Source organism: Papaver somniferum, chromosome 8 (genome assembly GCF_003573695.1).
Source record: "Papaver somniferum cultivar HN1 chromosome 8, ASM357369v1, whole genome shotgun sequence".
NCBI lineage: Eukaryota > Viridiplantae > Streptophyta > Magnoliopsida > Ranunculales > Papaveraceae > Papaver > Papaver somniferum.
Genome location: NC_039365.1, coordinates 24,186,085 through 24,203,597, shown reverse-complemented (window position 1 = coordinate 24,203,597; position 17,513 = coordinate 24,186,085). Strand labels below are relative to the sequence as shown.

The window sequence follows — 17,513 nt, the reverse complement described above, 5'->3', positions numbered from 1 at the left end:
GGAAAAACAGAGAAAAAACCAAGAGAATGAGAAACGGCAAGAGGGATTGTATTGATAGGCAACAACCATATTACATAGCAGGGTACCCTTAATATACAACCATGGAAAAACCCTAATTACCTAGTTGGGCCGCATATCTATGGGCCATAGCCCCTCAACACGTTAATTTTTTTTTTTTTAAAATCTGGTTGCATTGTTATTCTGTTACATTGTTCATATGCAGCAAAATTTATGTTCAATTTTATTTGGATTATTACTTTAGTTTTCATTGACAAACTTTAAAGCAGTAGTACGCAAACAAACACCCGATTCGGAAAGGAAAGTCCAAAAGCCCAACAAGCACACAATCAAGCAGAAATGCAGAATTTCCTAACAAACAACTATTTAAACCTTACACCCACCTCAACAAGTACAAACAGAAGAAAGGAAAAAAGGTTGGTATGAGGATCAAGTTGGTGAACGAAGATCGATCATTTGCGTTTGAGAAGAACAAACAACATAGTTTTTTTCTCCATGGCCGTCGTCAAACTTGCAAAGGTATCTTTAATTTTTTTGGGATAGAGATGCTGGAAAAGGTGATCAATTATATGGTCGTCGCATCCAAAATGTGATTTTATAACCCCTTCAACTGCAGCTCTTATATGTCCACTGAGTATTTGTGCAGGAGGTCTGATTTTATTTTCTTCGGGAAGAATATCCACTATTCTCTCTATATTAAAGCACCCATTTGTCTCTACCAATTTCTTCAATCCTTGTGGTGCTGTTGAGTATTCTGGCACATTGAAAGAGTCTACTTTTGCTTCTTCCACTAGTCCCTGCAAAATTTGTTTGTCCAATTGAGTAGAGGCAATATAATTCTCTCTTTCAAAAGTTCTTTTTTCTTTTCTTTTTTTTTTGGCAAAGCTTAAGGAGAATTTTATTAAAAGAAAAATAAAACAGAAAATAGGGGACAAAGCTATATATTTCAAATAAAGAGAAAAAGCAATATTGGTAGTAATTCATAATAATAATTCTCGTTATCTAATGTAAAAGAGAAGAAAACAAGACAAAAACGACGAGATTATCTGATGATGTAAAAGAGAAGAAAAAAGCGACACCCGCGAGATTCGAACTCTCGCGGGGAGACCCCATGTACTTAGCAGGCACACGCCTTAACCACTCGGCCAAAGTGTCATTTGATGATTGAGGGTAAGTGTTTTCAGTGGGAAATAGTGAGGTAATAATTTGATAATGTCTCTGCCCCATGCATGTACCGATGTTCATACCTGCGGCAACTTTCACCAATGGAGCCAAAGCAGATTAGCCTGGTCGGCCTGGGGTTGAACTCCTCAATTATAGGTTTGGGGTTCGATTTCCGTGTTGTCTGGTCAAAAGGATAAAAAATAGAACTTTCGTGACCGGTTTCTTTTGGTCCTTAATCCTGTTTATGCCATATCAACATCACGTCTGGTTGCCGAACCGGTTGTGGGTCTATAAAATAGCAGGGAATTAGGCTGCGTTTGGTGTGGAAGGACTTTGATAATTATGTTTTTGGCATGATTAAGACTGTAATTGATAATTATATGATTTTAATACTTTAACAGGGAGATAGTCAATTGAGATTTATATAGACTTTTATAGATTTTATATTTGAGTGACTCCCGGAGATTCTTTAATATAGAGAATTATAATGATTCTTTGAAAGTATATTAGAGAGTCTTTGTAACTTGTAGAGATAAAAAAATGATATTCGTAAAGAGTCTCTGTGATTTGTAGAGACAAAAAAATGTATAATATCTAATCAAATATTCAAATCATCTACCAATTACTTTATTATGCACGTTACAATCTAAATAAAACTACCATGAATACCTGGTAAAATACGTATTCATTGTCAAAATAAATCTCGTTGTTGCCTATGCTTATGTTTTCATTTTCATTTCACTCATTCCACATTCATTATATTTTCTAAGCAATCTCGTCGTTGGTTTACTCCGCAAATGGCCTATTACTTATTCATCATTTCAAACCAACCAACAAACACACAAACAAATTGGTCCTACTCAAAAACAAATATTACTGAAGTTTCAAGTCTCCAGAAATATCACCTCTTGAGGAGAGATTTCAACCATGCCTATTTTCCTAAAAAAATCTCTCCAAATCTCTGAAAACAATAAATCAATGACTTTCAGTTCCGGTTCAAATAACAGGGATGTTGGAGTGACTCCTATGAAATATTAATCCAATAACATGGAGTTCCATAAAATTTAAATGACTTAAAAAAAGTCTCTAACCAATAACAAGAGACATTATGAGACTCATCAAAAGTCTCAATAGACTAACAATGGATTTGAGAACTCTCTGAAAGTCATTTGAAATCTCATTTGACTAACCCCTGTAAATGTCTGTTTATCTAAAATATTTATTAGATTAATATAAATTTGGTGGCAAGTTTATTTCGAAAATCAATAAACCTTTTAAAAAATTATATTTTATTATTTTTATATAACCTTAAATTAGTTTCCACTTATAAAAATGGCAGTGTTGTTCAACTCCCTCTTTTTCATTTCCCTATTCACCTCTCTTCAATCTTAACCCCCATCTGAAGAATGGTGAACCCTACTTGAACTTGAATGTGAATCTAAACTCAGATATGTGATTTAGATTGGAGGGAGGTGAATAGGGAGGTTGAAAAGAGGGTGTGTAGCATTTTTGTTATAAAATACGAATAGATTAATGAATATAATATTATTAATTAACATTTTTATGTAAATGCAGTTTTAGTAAAAAGCAATTTTGATATTTGAATAAAAAATTAATTCAGAAATTTGTTTAAATAACTGTAATTTTAATAAAAACCAATTTAGGTATTTTGAATAAAAGTAATTTTTTTAATTTAAATTTAATAATTTATCAATAATACTAATTTATTTTTATTAAAAAAAATATTATTTTTATTTTTGATATGAAAGAAAAAAATTATATGTATATATATATAAATATTTGCAAAAACTGATATAAAATGATTATATTAACAATAAAAATTACTAACCAAATATTATTTAGATAATACAGTATAAATTCCTTTAGTTAATACTCGATTATTTAATAAACTCTTTTAAATAATATTTTTAGTCGGTCCCGAGTCGAGAACAACGTGCCAGATTAATAATTCGGTAAAATTATTAAATAATACTTTTTTGATTACTTATGTAGTCCCCATATGATATATCAATTAATAATTCATTATATATTTGCAAGACGTTAATGACTTATGAATTTTTTTTTTAAAATGATTCAATTGTCTTCTGGTTTTTGTTAAAATCAATATCATATTGAATTTTATCCCTAAGTTTTGTTATCATTGTAAGAATTTCTGGTGGTGTTTTCTCATAACTCACCAAAAAATTATTTAATCTGCTTGCCGCTTTAACAACCTCGTTTCCTGAAGGAGGATCTCTTGTAGAACCTTCATCATCTTCTTTCTTATCTTTATTAGTCAACAGTTGCGTAACTTCATTTTCTTCCGGATATCAGGACATTTTGACATTCATTGAATTGCGATAACCATCGTTTTGATCAAATTTGCAAGACTTGAGTGAACTCACCATCTAATTGTTGATCTGAATTATCTAAACTTATGTTATATGTTGATCGAAGTTTATAATTAAACAAAGTGAGAGACTGAAGGGTGCTTTGAAGAATTTAATATTCTACGGTATTTAGAAAATAATTATTTGATAATAAATTTTTCTATAAGTTAATAAGATATTAATTAGTATATAAGTTAATAATTATTAATTTATTGGTTAATTAATATCTCGCTTAATTGACAATTTTTGGTGGTCCCAACAACATTAATTTATAGAGTTTCTACTGTATTGTTAGAGTAATAGTAAAGTATTTCAAAAAAATTAGATTACTGTGAACATCATATTTGTTACCAAAGTAAATTTGTAATGGTAAGAAATTAAATATTGCTTAAAATTAAAAAAAAAATGGAAATGTTAGTATAATCAACGAGTGGATTTGAAAGGATGAAGTTTCAACTTCCACGGAGAAGGCGTCATTTGATTTTCCACTGAAGGATATAGTTTCAGTTCCTGGAATTCCAATTTTATTCATGCCACACTTTAAAATTTGAACCCCACTGTTTGACCGAACTCCACTGTTAACTCCATCCATGCCAAACACACCCTAAAAGAACTAGGATGGAGATCCGTCTTCCAAACTATTGCCACGTTAGACTTTAAAGGGAACTGTACAAGGGCAAGTTTCATAGTCAGTAATCCAATGGAATGGTCTTTTTTAAATCAAATGATGCTTCAGTTGGGGTTTTCTGGAAAATGGTGTCAATTAATAAATTATTGTGTCACTACTGCTTCAATTTCCTTATTATGAATGAAGTTCCTATGGAGCCAATTTTCCCTACAATAGGACTTCGACAAGATGATGCTATCTCTCCCTATTTATTCATTCTGTGCATGGAGGGCTTTGGCAGATTAATCATAAATGCAACCAAGAAGAAGTTGTTAGATCCTATCAAACCTAATGTACCTTGTCCTGAAATTTCTCATCTATTTTTTGCAGATGACTGCATTCTCCTTACTAAGGGTAACAAAAAAATCTATCTCTAATCTTATGCATATAATTAACAAGTTTACTTCTGCTTCAGGGAAAATGGTTAATCTGGCTAAATCAAGTGTTTTCTTCTGTAAGCATATGAATAAAGAATTCTGTGCAGAAATTATTAGAACACTGAATATGAAAGAGTTAGACTTAAATGAAACATATTTGGGTATTAATCTTATTATTCCTAGAAGCAGAGATAAATGTTTTGATGCTTCTATAAAAAAAATGCAGTACAAATTACCAGGATGGCAAGGAAAGTTAATAAATCAAACAGGAAGAGCAGTTCAGATTCAATCCACTTTAAGCACCATTGTTCAGTATCAAATGGGAATTTTTATGCTTCCAAAAAAAACCCACAAGAAGATAAATCGAATTCAAAGGAAATACTTTTGGAATCATTAGAAGAACAAAGGTTTCAATCCTAAAAGATGGTCTTCTATCTGCAACAACAAAGTTTACCAAGTTCTTTAAGATAAATCAAACACATTTATGTATAAGTCATATTCCTTGAACCAAAGTTTACGAACTTTGTGATCAAGAGAACCGGAAGAATGGCGTAAGCCAAGTCCGCTAACTCAGTCCGCGAACTGCCGAAGTTCTCAAACCCGAGAATTTCTGCTGGAGTTGACAAACTATTTGCGTGAAACTAAGTCCGCGAACTCAGTTCGCGAATCGGCGAAGTTCTCATACTCGAGAATTTCTACTGGAGTTTGTAAACTCTGCCCGGTAACTTAAGTCCGCGAACCTAGTCTGCGAACTTGAGAAGGTTATATTTCTGAAGATGATTTTTGAACTTAAACTTAAAAAGACTAAGGAATGCAGTTTGCAAACCGTGGCTATAAAAGTTCATGAACCGATTCGAGTGAATCAAATCATCTTTGCTTTAATTGTGTCTTGTGTAGTACATGAGATTTTCTTGCAATTGAACAACTCTCTAACTAGTTCATTTGAAGTCATTCGAACTAGTTATGGTGAAGAAGAACATCGTTCATATGAAATGTTCATATGGCTAACCATTTGGTTAACTGTTGTTGAACCAACAAGTGCATACGTTTGGGTACGGTTAACAAACCTAGAAGCGTGTATTGTCAAGTGTGTATAACAATATAAGTTTTCGATCCAACGATTGAGAAATATTAGCTTGAATCTAAATCAGGTTTTCATCTAATGGTGAATGTTGAATGCTTTGTTACTAAGCTAACATTGATTGCAAACCCTGATTTGAAATACTATATAAAGGAGACATCTAGTATTGTGCAAAACTAATCCCCACACCTAACGTGTGATACTAGTTTGCGTGCTAGAGTCGATTCTCCTTTTACCTTTGGGTTTCTTCTTCTAAAACCAGGTTAACGACTTAAAGACTTCATTGGGATTGTGAAGCCAGACCGATACTACCTTTATTTTGCGGTTTCCTCGTTAACAAAATTTCCGGTGTCTGTGTTGTTTCAATTTTCACATATATTGTTTTATCTTTATAATTGAAATAATACAGGTTTTGCGTTAGATCATCAATTAGAGTAATCCAAACTTTGGTTGTTGATTGTCATTGATTGATCCTTGGATATTGGTCTTTAGTACCATCCAAGTTAATCCATGTATTTGATTAAGGACTCGTTGATTTCTGTTAGCTCGAGTAAATCAAAACAAGAGAGAGATATTAACACCTCGTATACTTTAATATAGATTGATTCTGACTATCTAGTTGATTCTCTAGCAAAGTATATTGGAGTTAGTCCATACAGATTGCTACACGAAATATTGGGTGGTGTTGTTAGACCCCGCGTTTTCAATTGGTATCAGAGCAGGCAAACACGTTTAAGACCTTACAAGTCTGTATTTGTAGCGATCTGACTCTATGGACGGAGTTGCTATCTCTATTAACGTACCACCAGTCTTCGATGGCTCTAATTACTTATGGTGGAAAAAAATTATGCGAGCTTTTATTCAAGCGCGTGATTTTCAATCATGGGTATATGTTGTTAATGGCTATGATGCTCCCGTTGTGGCAGTTGGAGATGTAAACGTTCCCAAGAATATTGGTGAATATAGTCCTGCCGAGATACTTGCTGCAAAGAAAAATTCCGACGGTTTGAATGCCATCATACATCCCATTACCCTAAATTTTCAGCACCATGTGTCAAATTGCACTAGGTCTAAAGATGCTTGGGATATCTTAGAAACCGTATTTGAAGATAACTCCAGTAAAAATGAATCTAGGCTTTAAAACCTTAATTCTGATTGGGAGAACCTTCTTATGGAAAATGAAGACACATTTGATGAGTTTAATCACAGAGTGTCTGAAATTGTTAATGCATATTTTGCATTGGGTAAGACTATTCCTGAAAAGGACATTGTGATGAAAATTCTCAGATCGCTGCCATCTAGATACGAGTCTAAGAAGCATGCCATCGTTGAGGGAAATAACCTTGATAATATTTCCAGATATACTTTGGTTGGAAAGTTAAAGATCTTTGATCATGAGCATACATGCAAAATCGGAAAGGATGTTGCCTTCAAAGCACAAAAGAACACTAAATTACTTGATAAAAGTAAAAGTTTTTATGTATCTGAGGATGATCAGTCATAGGGTGATTTTTCGGATGAAGATCTTGATAAATCAGTCTCCTTGATCACAAGACAGTTTAGGGATCTTCTATTGAAGAGAAGTAAACGGTTTTCAAGAAATAAACCCAGGTCATCAGGTAAACCTCACAATTGCGTTCCTCTTCAAAACAGAGATACTGACGAGGCTGATGACGAGGATATGCCACATTTCTTTAAGTGTAAAGGTTTTGGTCATTTTCCAAACAAGTGCCCAAATCGTAGAAAATACAATGGGAACAAAGGTCTTGCTGTAACACTTGATGAGATGTATGAGATCTATGATTCTGATGAAGATAAGAAATCAAGTGTTGGTCTTCTATGTGAAAACATTGATTTTGATAAATGTATCAACACATATATCAACCTTGATGGTTTCGGTGAAGAAGAGAATCCAATCAAGCTGGAAGAATCAATTGACCCATCCTTTGAAAACTCTGTATGTTGTTTCAGGATCTACTATGTGTCTAGATGCTTTCACACCACAGATGCCTGAATACTATCCAAGATTGACGTGCTCGTTTTGTTCTCAGAAGGGTCATGAACTATCAAGATGTTACAAGTACAAACATCAAGGTAGGCACGCCAACAAACTTCAACGAAGAGCAAATCGATTGGCAAGGAAGCTTAACTTGCCCAGAAAACTGCTGAGGTATGTAGGGTTTTATCTTCGTCTAAGAAGTTGGTTTCCAAAGACAAAATAAGACCATTACAGAAGAAGGTATGGTCAAATCGCTTTGATAGACAGAAGTCATAGGATTCCTCTCAAGAGGAAAATGATGGACAAATTGTCGTTCATAACAGCACAAATTAATTGTGTTGTTTGGTAAATCTTGTCTCACGTGCCTGATCAAAAGAGATAAGATTGTGTACCACCCAGGCTTTAGGAAAGTTTTTTTTTCTTAGGTTTGTTTTTTTCCTGTCTATCAAATAAAGGGTTATTATCGATAATTCTATTCTTTATAGGTTTTAGAGTTGGACTTCCACGAACCTGCTTAAAGGTTGCGAACTCTACATTCCCTTTTCCTCTCTGATATCTTTTATATCTTAAGACTGCTTGTTGAGATTGTGAATTCCACTCAAAAAAAACCAGTTGTTTATAACTGTTCTCTAAGCATCATGTCGTTGGATGGAAAAGATGTCAACATGATTGTTAAGCCATCAATCAAGGAAAAAGAGAAATCTCCAGTAACTCCTTCCTTAAAAAGAAAAAGGAGGAATGCAAGAAAGCCAAGAGCTGTTCCTTCTAACTCTCAGAAGTAATCTGATGTTCTTGATGAGTTGAAGGAAGCAAGAAAGGAGATTCGTGAAATAAAGTCTTGCGTTTTAAGATCTTTCGAAATTCAGAAAGCCCTGGTTTGACATCATCAGCCAAGACAGTTTGTTGATATTAACTCCTATCTCCACGAACCTTATGTTCCAATGGATGTTGACGACAAGGAGTTCGGGAATGATAAAGAGTTTCGCAAAGATATTGTTTCCTAGTATGTCTTCTTTTTGGTTTAGTTGGAAGAGTAACTAGTGCTTTGAATAGCAATGATTGTGACTACACATAACTATTATTTTTCATCTTCTTGTTCTTTTTTAGGTCTATTGGTTTAAATTCTAAAAACTTTTTGAGGATGATGTTTTGCAGTATTAATCTTTATGATTTTTTATATTGAAATTTTTTATGGGATATTGGTGTTTACGTCCGTGAACTATGTCCGTCCCATACTTTGTCAAAAGTAAAGTCGTTCGTGATCAGTATTCACGTATTGATAAAAGGATGAATGGACTTTTGACAAATACAAAAGTTAAGCCTATATTGTCAAATATTTGATGGAAGATAGGTTAAAATCTTTTGTTTTCAAGGATTATGTCTATTAAATATCGTTATACAAATAGTGATGGAAAATATAATGAATTCTTGTGTATTCCGCAGTATTGATAATCCCTGATCCATATTTTATGTATTACTGTGAGGCTCCGTAATATATCTTATGTTGAGCACTATACAACCAAGTTGATTTTTTAGCTTACTTGTTGTTCCGTGAGAGATGTTGTGTCGAGCATATTGAACTAAATTAATCATCTTGTTTGGTTATTTAGTTATTGCTCCATAAGTTTTCTTATGTCGAGCAAAACAAATGACAATTAAATTGATTACTTTTGTGATTAGTTTGGTTGTGTATTACAATTAGATTAACTATGAGTTCTCTTGTAATTAATCTAGTTGAGTATTTTCGTGTCTCCATACTCTTATGTTGAGCATAATCAATTGAATTAATCACTTTTTGTGTTTGATTTGATTGCGTATTCCGATTAAATTAATTATGGGTTTACTTGTGATTATTTTGATTGAGTTTTTGGATATAGGAAATCATTCTCATGGTTTTTTGTGTCCAATAAAAAATCCTTCTTTTCTTTCGAAATTAAGGTCGCTCTTGTTGTTCCTTCGGGAATGACATAAAATGGGGGAGAGTTCTTTTGAACTTGTGCTTAGTGGTCATATCTTGAAGGGTGTGCGGCTGTGGAATTTTAGAGGGGTTATCTTGTATATTTAAACTCCTTGATGAATGCATTTAGCTTCGGCTTTATGATTGCATCTAAATTAGTTGGTATGTATTTTTTTTTTCTTTTTCTTTTGTCATGAAATGTCTCTCTCGGAAATTTCATTATGATCCCGTTCTTGTACCTTTGCCAATTTAATTGACAAAAAAGGGGAGAATTAATATGTAGTTTACAGTACAAATACATATCGTTTTCGGATCATTATATAAGGGGGAGTGGTTTCCATGTGAGATGGAGTATTGACTAAGGGGGAGTGATACATATCACCATAGTATTATTGTTGAAGTTGTGATACAATTGAACTTTGATGTTGTGTAATAATACTATGACACTGTATAACAATGATCGAGAACTATGTTTTCTTATTATTATAGCTACTGATCTTCAACAGTGGTGATGCTAAACTTACAACCTTTGGGATCATTGGAGTACTTGGAAGTGACGAAGATTTTGAGGAATGTTGAAGATTTGACATGTGAAATAGGAGCTACTAAAGTTTCTTTATCTTTTTTGTATTCCATATATATTGATAGTTTTGTCACTAAAATTGACAAAGGGGGAGATTGTTAGAGCATTGCTCGGTCGAACTCTCATGTGTTGCTATCTCAAGCATGTTTGTCAATGTTAGTGATCAAAATTATAAGTCTTGATTTCTAGTCTATTATAGCTAAGTCTCGGACTAGGATAGAAAGTGTAGTTGAGCTGAAGGACTTCATGGCGATTCATCATACAAGTAGAAGAACTACTCAAGGAACCGGTGGAACTTATCGACAAAAAGGTATGTGAAGACTTGAACTTATCTATCACTCAAAAGTCTATCTACTCTATCTCCTACTATTTGAGACAAGAAGTCGTATGCTAGATATATATACTTTGATAATACACATTTGGTATTTCGAGCCGAGTATACCTCGCCTATCTATATCTCGAAATATGAGTTGGTAAGCTCTTCACTTTAACCAAGTTTATCTTTACCATGTGACGAAAGTCATGATATATTTCAATCATCTTGAAAATTGCTTTGAAGAGAAATTGTGTAACAACTGTGTAACGTCCTCTAAGAATGTTTCAATCATTGAAATGAGAGTTCAGATTACATAACCAATGGTGGACATAAGCAGTGTTGTGGAAACACATTTATGTATAAGTCATATTCCTTGAACCAAAGTTTGCGATCTTTGTGATCAAGAGAACCAGAAGAATTGCGTAAGCCAAGTCCGCTAACTCAGTCCGTGAACTTCCGAAGTTCTCAAACCCGAGAATTTCTGCTGGAGTTGAAAACCTATTTGCGTGAAACTAAGTCCGCGAACCCAGTCCACGAACTGGCGAAGTTCTCATACCCGAGAAATTTTGCTGGAGTTTGTATACTCTGCCCGGTAACTTAAGTCCGCGAACTTAGTCTGCGAACTTGAGAAGTTTATATATCTGAAGTTGATTTCTTAACTTAAACTTAAAAAGACTAAAGAATGCAGTTTGTAAACCGTGGCTATAAAAGTTCATGAACCGATTCGAGTGAATCAAATCATCTTTGCTTCAATTATGTCTTGTGTAGTACATGATATTTCCTTGCAATTGAACAACTATCTAACTAGTTGATTTGAACTCATTTGAACTAGTTATGGTGAAGAAGAACGTGGTTGATATGGAATGCTCATATGGCTAACCATTTGGTTAACTATTGTTGAACCAACAAGTGCATATGTTTGGGTACGGTTAACAAACCTAGAAGCGTGCATTGTCAAGTGTGTGTAACAAGCTAAGTTTTCGATCTAACGGTTGAGAAATACTAGCTTGAATCTAAATCAGGTTTTCATCTAACGGTGGATATTGATTTCTTTGTTACAAAGGTAACTTAATTGCAAACCATGATTTGAAAGACTATATAAGGAAAACTCTAGTATCTGTGCAAAAATAATCCCCACACCTCACGTGTGATACTAGTTTGCATATTAGAGTCGGTTCTCCTTTAACCTTTGGTTTTCTTCTTCTAAAACTAGGTTAACGACTTAAGGACTTCATTGGGATTGTGAAGCCAGACCGATACTACTTTTATCGTAGTTGTGTGATCTGATCTTGCATCTTCTATCGTACGAGTACAATCAGATTGATTGGCTTGAGATTGATATCTTCAATAGGCAAGATATAAAAAGTAATCACAAACATCTTCGTCTCATTGTTTGTGATTCCGCAACATCTTGTTTCGATACCATACGATTAAGATTGTTGTGAGGTGATTGATTACTCTAGGATGTTCTTCGGGAATATAAGACTGGACTATCAATTGGTTCATGTTCACCTTGATTATTATCAAAATACGGAACAAAACTTCTTAGGGTTTATCTGTGGGAGACAGATTGATCCTTTGATAGACTTGTTTGGGTGAGACAGATTTGTTTATTGTCAAGTCTTCGACTTTGGGTCGTAGCAACTCTTAGTTGTGGGTGAGATCATCTAAGGGAATCAAGTGCGCAATATCCTGCTGGGATCATAGGCGTAGGGAGTACAACTATACCTTGGATCAATGGGAGACTGATTGGGGTTCAACTACAGTCCATTCCGAAGTTAGCTTGGAGTAGGCTAGTGACTGTAGCGGCTTAATAAAGTGTGTGTTCAATCTAGACTAGGTCCCGGGGTTTTTCTGCATTTGTGGTTTCCTCGTTAACAAAATTTCTGGTGTCTGTGTTATTTCAATTTCCGCATTATGTTGTTTTATCTTTATAATTGAAATAATACAGGTTGTGCGTTAGATCATCAATTAGAGCAATCCAACCTTTGGTTGTTGATTGTCATTGATTGATCCTTGGATATTGGTCTTTGGTACCATCCAAGTTATTCCTTCAGTTTGATTAAGGACTCGCTAATTTCTGTTAGCTCGAGTAAATAAAAACAAGATAGATATATTAAATCCTCGATATACTTTAATATAGATTGAGTCTGACTATCTAGTTGATTCTCTAGCAAAGTATATTGGAGTTGGTCCATACAGATTGCTAAGCGAAACATTGGGTGGTGTTGTTAGACCCCCGCTTTTTCACTAAGTTATCTTGGAGATTGCTTACTCAACCTCAAACTGAGTGGGTGAAGGTCCTAAAAGCTATTTATGTGAAGAATAAAGATTTACTCACTGAAGATGCTTCTAAAAAGAATTCATCATGGGTATGGCAAAGTATTCAGTATGGGCTGCAAGTAGTTAAACAACATTATATTTGGGAAATTGGAGATGGTAATTCTGTCAAGGCATTTCAGCATAATTGGCTCCCTAATTTGAGTCAGCATGAAGGTGATAGAATTAACAAGAATAATTTGAAAACAGATATGAAGGTTGCTGAGTTAATGCAAGTAGATGGTAAAACTTGGAATACTCAACTTTTAAGCCAATACTTCTCTTCTGAGCAGCTTCAAGAGATTACCTCAATTAGAATTCCTAAACAAGGACAAGACAAGTTAAGATGGTCACTTACTACTTGTGGAGCTTTCACTACTAAATCTACATATAATGAACTCACTAAGTATAATAAGGGAGCTTCTAATCTACATCATATGGAGGGTAAGGGATGGTTAAGATTGTGGCATTTGGAAGTTCCACATAAGGTTCAAATTTTCTTGTGGAAATGCTGTCAAGATATATTTCCAGTCAACCAAAGATTATTCAGTAAAAGAGATATTATGCATCAATTATGTCCAATGTGTCAACTATATGAAGAATCAAGTACACATATTCTTATGCAGTGTCAGTTTGCTGAAGTTATTTGGTTTGGAATCTCTGCTGCACTTTTACAATCTTTAAAAGCTGCTAATAATCTTATAAAATGGATTACTTCCTGGTTCGGCAATAATAACTCTTTGGAAGCTCAGGAAAGAAATATGGCTCCTCTTGCTGCTTGTACTCTCTGGCACATCTAGAAAGCCAGATGTGAATTTTTTTTTGAAAATAAATTGCATAATCCATCCAGCATCATCCACAGGATTGGAAATTACATGCATCTATTTTCTCATTCAGGGCATTTAGTTAATCTCTCAGATACAAAACATTCATATCATTGGGAAAAACCCCCATAAAAAATTGGTTAAAGTTAAATATAGATGCATCAATTAAGGGTAAAAATACTAATGTTGGTCTTGCTCTAATTTTGCGTGATCATACAAGAAAATTTGTGGGGGAAATGGACTACTCAGCAGTAGCAAGGGATATCAATCAATCCGGAGCGTTAGTTCTCTTGCAAGCTCTTAATTGGATCAAGAAGTTAGGTTATAAACAAGTGATTATTGAAGGGTATAACTTGGATGTGGTTAATTGATGCAATGGGGATTTTAATAACTTTAAATGGGAAGATCAACATCTCCTTCAAGAATTTCAGTCTTTACTTAGCAATTTAGAGTCTAGTGTAGTTTCTTTTTCAAAGAAGGTTTATAATCAAGTAGCTGATAAGCTTGCTAAGTTTTCTAAAACTAGTATACACTCTCAAATTTGGTGGGAGGATCCTGCAAGCATAATCTATGAGAGTCTAGTTCAGAATAACCTTAAGGGTTGTCATAGTTATTGAGTCTGTTTTTTCCTTGTTCTAGTCTGTCTTGTTTTCCTGGATCTCTAGTAGCTGGTTGTAAAGAGTCAGGACTTTGTTTCCAAGTTGTATCTTTTTAGGCTTTTAATAAAATTTCGTCTTTGGTCAAAAAAAAAAAGTCAGTAATCCAAATCGAAAACTCACTTAATTCCTGGCAACACGCGATTTTCCATTCATTGCCAAAACCACATCTTTCATAGAAAGTTTGACAATGGATGGGAAGTGACTAGCCGCTGTCACCCTATCCGATCATGCTCCAAGTCACTTGACATTTTTGAATAAAAGTGTATGTCCTTAGAAAATAGTTGTTTATAGCCAGGTTTAGAACCATTAAACAATTTAGACTTGCATATTTTACGTTTTTAGACAAAGATTATAAATAGAAGACACAACACAAATATTTCTCTAATAACACGTTACCGTCTACTAGTGTATCACACCAACTATTCTCGGTTATGTTTGGAATTCATAGTTTTTTACAGTTTTACTGTTTCCAAAATGTATTAGTTTCACACTACTAAAATCAAGTCACATGGTGGAAGAATTCCATCTTCCATGCCATCTTAGCATTTGGATTTGTTCATGGAAGATCAAGTCTTATGGTGGGAACATAGGAACGCTAAACAGAACAGCATTTAACATTAAATAGAATCACGCCAAAAAACAGCGATATGAATAGCGGATGACTTGGTCAACCGTCCAACCCGAATTTGGGCAACGTTCAATGCTAATCAGATTAGCGTTTTTTTTTTTTTTTGGTTTTATACACAGAAAACCAAGGGACTCTCCTATCCCTGTTCTCTTCTCAAAATCACTCAAACACTCCACTCTTCTTCTTATTCTCCAAAAGAAAAAAAAAAGAAAAAAAAACTAACCCCCCTCCCCCACTCTTCTTCTTTTAAATATTGCTTGAAAGAAAAAAAAATGGAAATGTCAGTATAATCAACGGGTGGATTTGAAAGGATGTAGTTTCAACTTCCACGGAGAAGATGTCATTTGATTTTTCACTGAAGGATATAGTTTCAGTTCCTGGAATTCCAATTTTATTCATGCCACACTTTAAAATTTGAACCCCACCGTTTGACCGAACTCCTGGAACTACCCCCTCTTAATTTCTCGCCATCATGAATCTAATCAATTCAATTGCTTCAGAGAGTTTGTTCCTGGGTTGGTAATGAATTTCTACATATTTCAATTTCGTATTTTGATTGACAATCCAAAGAGAGGTAAGTTAATATGTGTTCTCTTTTTGTTCTGATTTTTTTCATAATTTGATAAAAATAGTTGATAATTTGAACGATGATATGATTGTTGAATCCAAATGACGAATTTGACATAAAACTTGCTCTAACTGGATTACTTTACCTTAATTCAAACTCATGTAGTTCTGTTGATAGTTAGCATAAATAAGCATTTATCATTAAGGGGAAGGAAAAACACGCTCAAATAGAACTGCATTATTATATGCCTTTCAAACTCTTTTTCAGCGATATGGAGGTGTTATAGCCTTTGTGGATATCAGAAGCAAAAGTTCTTCTGTTTCGCCAGAATTAAAAGTCAGAAGCAAAATGTTAACCTTTTTTTGCTCTTAGAAGTCATTCTGAAACTATGTGCACGAATAACGCGTTTGGATACCAGAAGCAGAAGCCATAAGCAAAACTATTTTGCTTTACAAAAAAAAGTTAATTTTTCGATTTCTAAAAGTCGTTTTGAAATTCAATACCCAAACTGATTTCTGGCTTTTTGACTTTTAAAAGTCAAAAGAACAACTTCTCATGTGCTACGCAAACTATCTTCTGACTTTTCTGTTTCTAAAAAAGCAACTTCTGGTGTAACATCCAAATAGGCTAGAAGTAGAAGTATTTTTACTTATAGACGTCAAAAAATCAGAAACAAAAAGTTAAATATTTTGCTTCTAGACGTCATTTTGAAATTGTGTCGCCAAACTAATTTCCTATAGTCGAAAAAGAACTTAATTTATGACTTTTTTGTTTACAGAAGTTAGAAAACAATTTCTGAAATGGTATCCGAACATGCTGTTAGCATTCACCTTAACAACACTCGCTGGCATTGAGTATATCAATCGGTGACTTTTCAAAACCACCATGAACTATTAGTAGTTTTAGTGGTAATTTAGCCGTCGAAAGAAAAAAAGAATAGTGATAATTCGCAATTATAATTATACCGGAGTTGGAAAAAGAAAATTGGTGTTGTGACGACCACTGACCGTGTTAAAAAATGATGCACATGACTTTTTAAAACCTTTATTTGTATTGACCAAAAAAAAAAAAACAAACAAATAAGCTCTTACCGTCTTAACCATGTCCAGGAGACAAGATCCCAATATATCATAAAGAGACTCCACGCGTGATTGAGAAGGTGAGGTCTCATCTGGAACGACCGGAACAATCAGAACTACTAAGCCACCGCAGACGACCTCTTCTGCACGAGCATAAAGAAAAGCGTCCATGTCCTTGGTATACTGAGCTGAATAAGCTTCAACCACTTGATGTTTGGCATTGGGATAATGGATTCTCCCTCTGTTATAAGCAGGAGAGTTAATATCCAACACTTCTTTCGGTACTTGAGACAACCATTGAAGCGAAGTCGAAGAGTGAGCTACATGAAGAGAGCCCTTCGGAAACAAACGGGTGTGAAATGAACCCGGCACACCGGCAGCGAAGTAACGCTTTTCAGGTGGAAGGGATACAAAAAGAGTGTTGAAATCATTTGATGCATGATCATTGAAATAGACATGATATTCAGGGGATGAACCATATTTGCGGTATTTAAGATCAATAGCTTCGATTATGTTTTGCATCGCAATGAACGTATTTGGTCCTACGGAGCAACCCAAATCTGCTATCCTAAAAGTGTCTGATGATGGGCAAATTCCGATGTCAAGATAATTTGCAATTGCCTCATCGATCATCGATTTGGACCTATCAACCACAAATCTCTGCCCCCCAACCAAAAAGGAAAAAAAAAACTAAAACTCGTCAAAATTGGTTAGCAAGACGAATTTATCATGCAACGCTAATAATCATTAAGAAGTTCATACCTGAAGAGAAGAGTTATTGGCATAACTATTACGACCATCTCCACCATTCATTGGAATTGCTTCAGTAGTAGCTGACCCTGAGAGCGTCTTCGAGGGTGCCACATCCATCTTGCTCTGAATAT

General features: G+C 34.4%; 1 protein-coding gene and 1 non-coding gene across 3 annotated transcripts; both read right to left on the bottom strand.

Moving 5' to 3' along the window:
* Positions 1-218: 218 nt before the first annotated feature.
* On the bottom strand, positions 219-17,512 carry LOC113303352 (probable S-adenosylmethionine-dependent methyltransferase At5g38780). Of its 2 annotated transcripts, none has more exons than XM_026552382.1 (3): positions 17,392-17,512; positions 16,642-17,289; positions 219-815 (listed from the first exon to the last, which is right to left on the bottom strand). In XM_026552382.1, the coding sequence occupies exons 1-3, from the start codon at positions 17,497-17,499 to the stop codon at positions 471-473; spliced, it is 1,101 nt and encodes a 366-aa protein (XP_026408167.1). In that variant the 5' UTR covers positions 17,500-17,512; the 3' UTR covers positions 219-470. The 2 variants fall into 2 exon arrangements, with proteins under 2 accessions (XP_026408167.1, XP_026408168.1); XM_026552383.1 differs by lacking the exon at positions 219-815 and adding an exon at positions 4,050-4,238.
* On the bottom strand, positions 1,092-1,173 carry TRNAS-GCU. The gene has a single exon. It is a non-coding gene; the product is annotated as a tRNA-Ser (tRNA).
* Position 17,513: the final 1 nt, after the last annotated feature.

Coding starts and splice junctions, on each gene's coding strand:
- LOC113303352 (XM_026552382.1), bottom strand. CDS start 17,499: ATGGATGTGGCACCCTCGAAGACGCTCTCAGGGTCAGCTACTACTGAA. Junction 17,290..17,391: donor CCAATAACTCTTCTCTTCAG/GTATGAACTTCT, acceptor GTTGGGGGGCAG/AGATTTGTGGTTGATAGGTC. Junction 816..16,641: donor TCCTGGACATGGTTAAGACG/GTAAGAGCTTAT, acceptor CAAATTTTGCAG/GGACTAGTGGAAGAAGCAAA.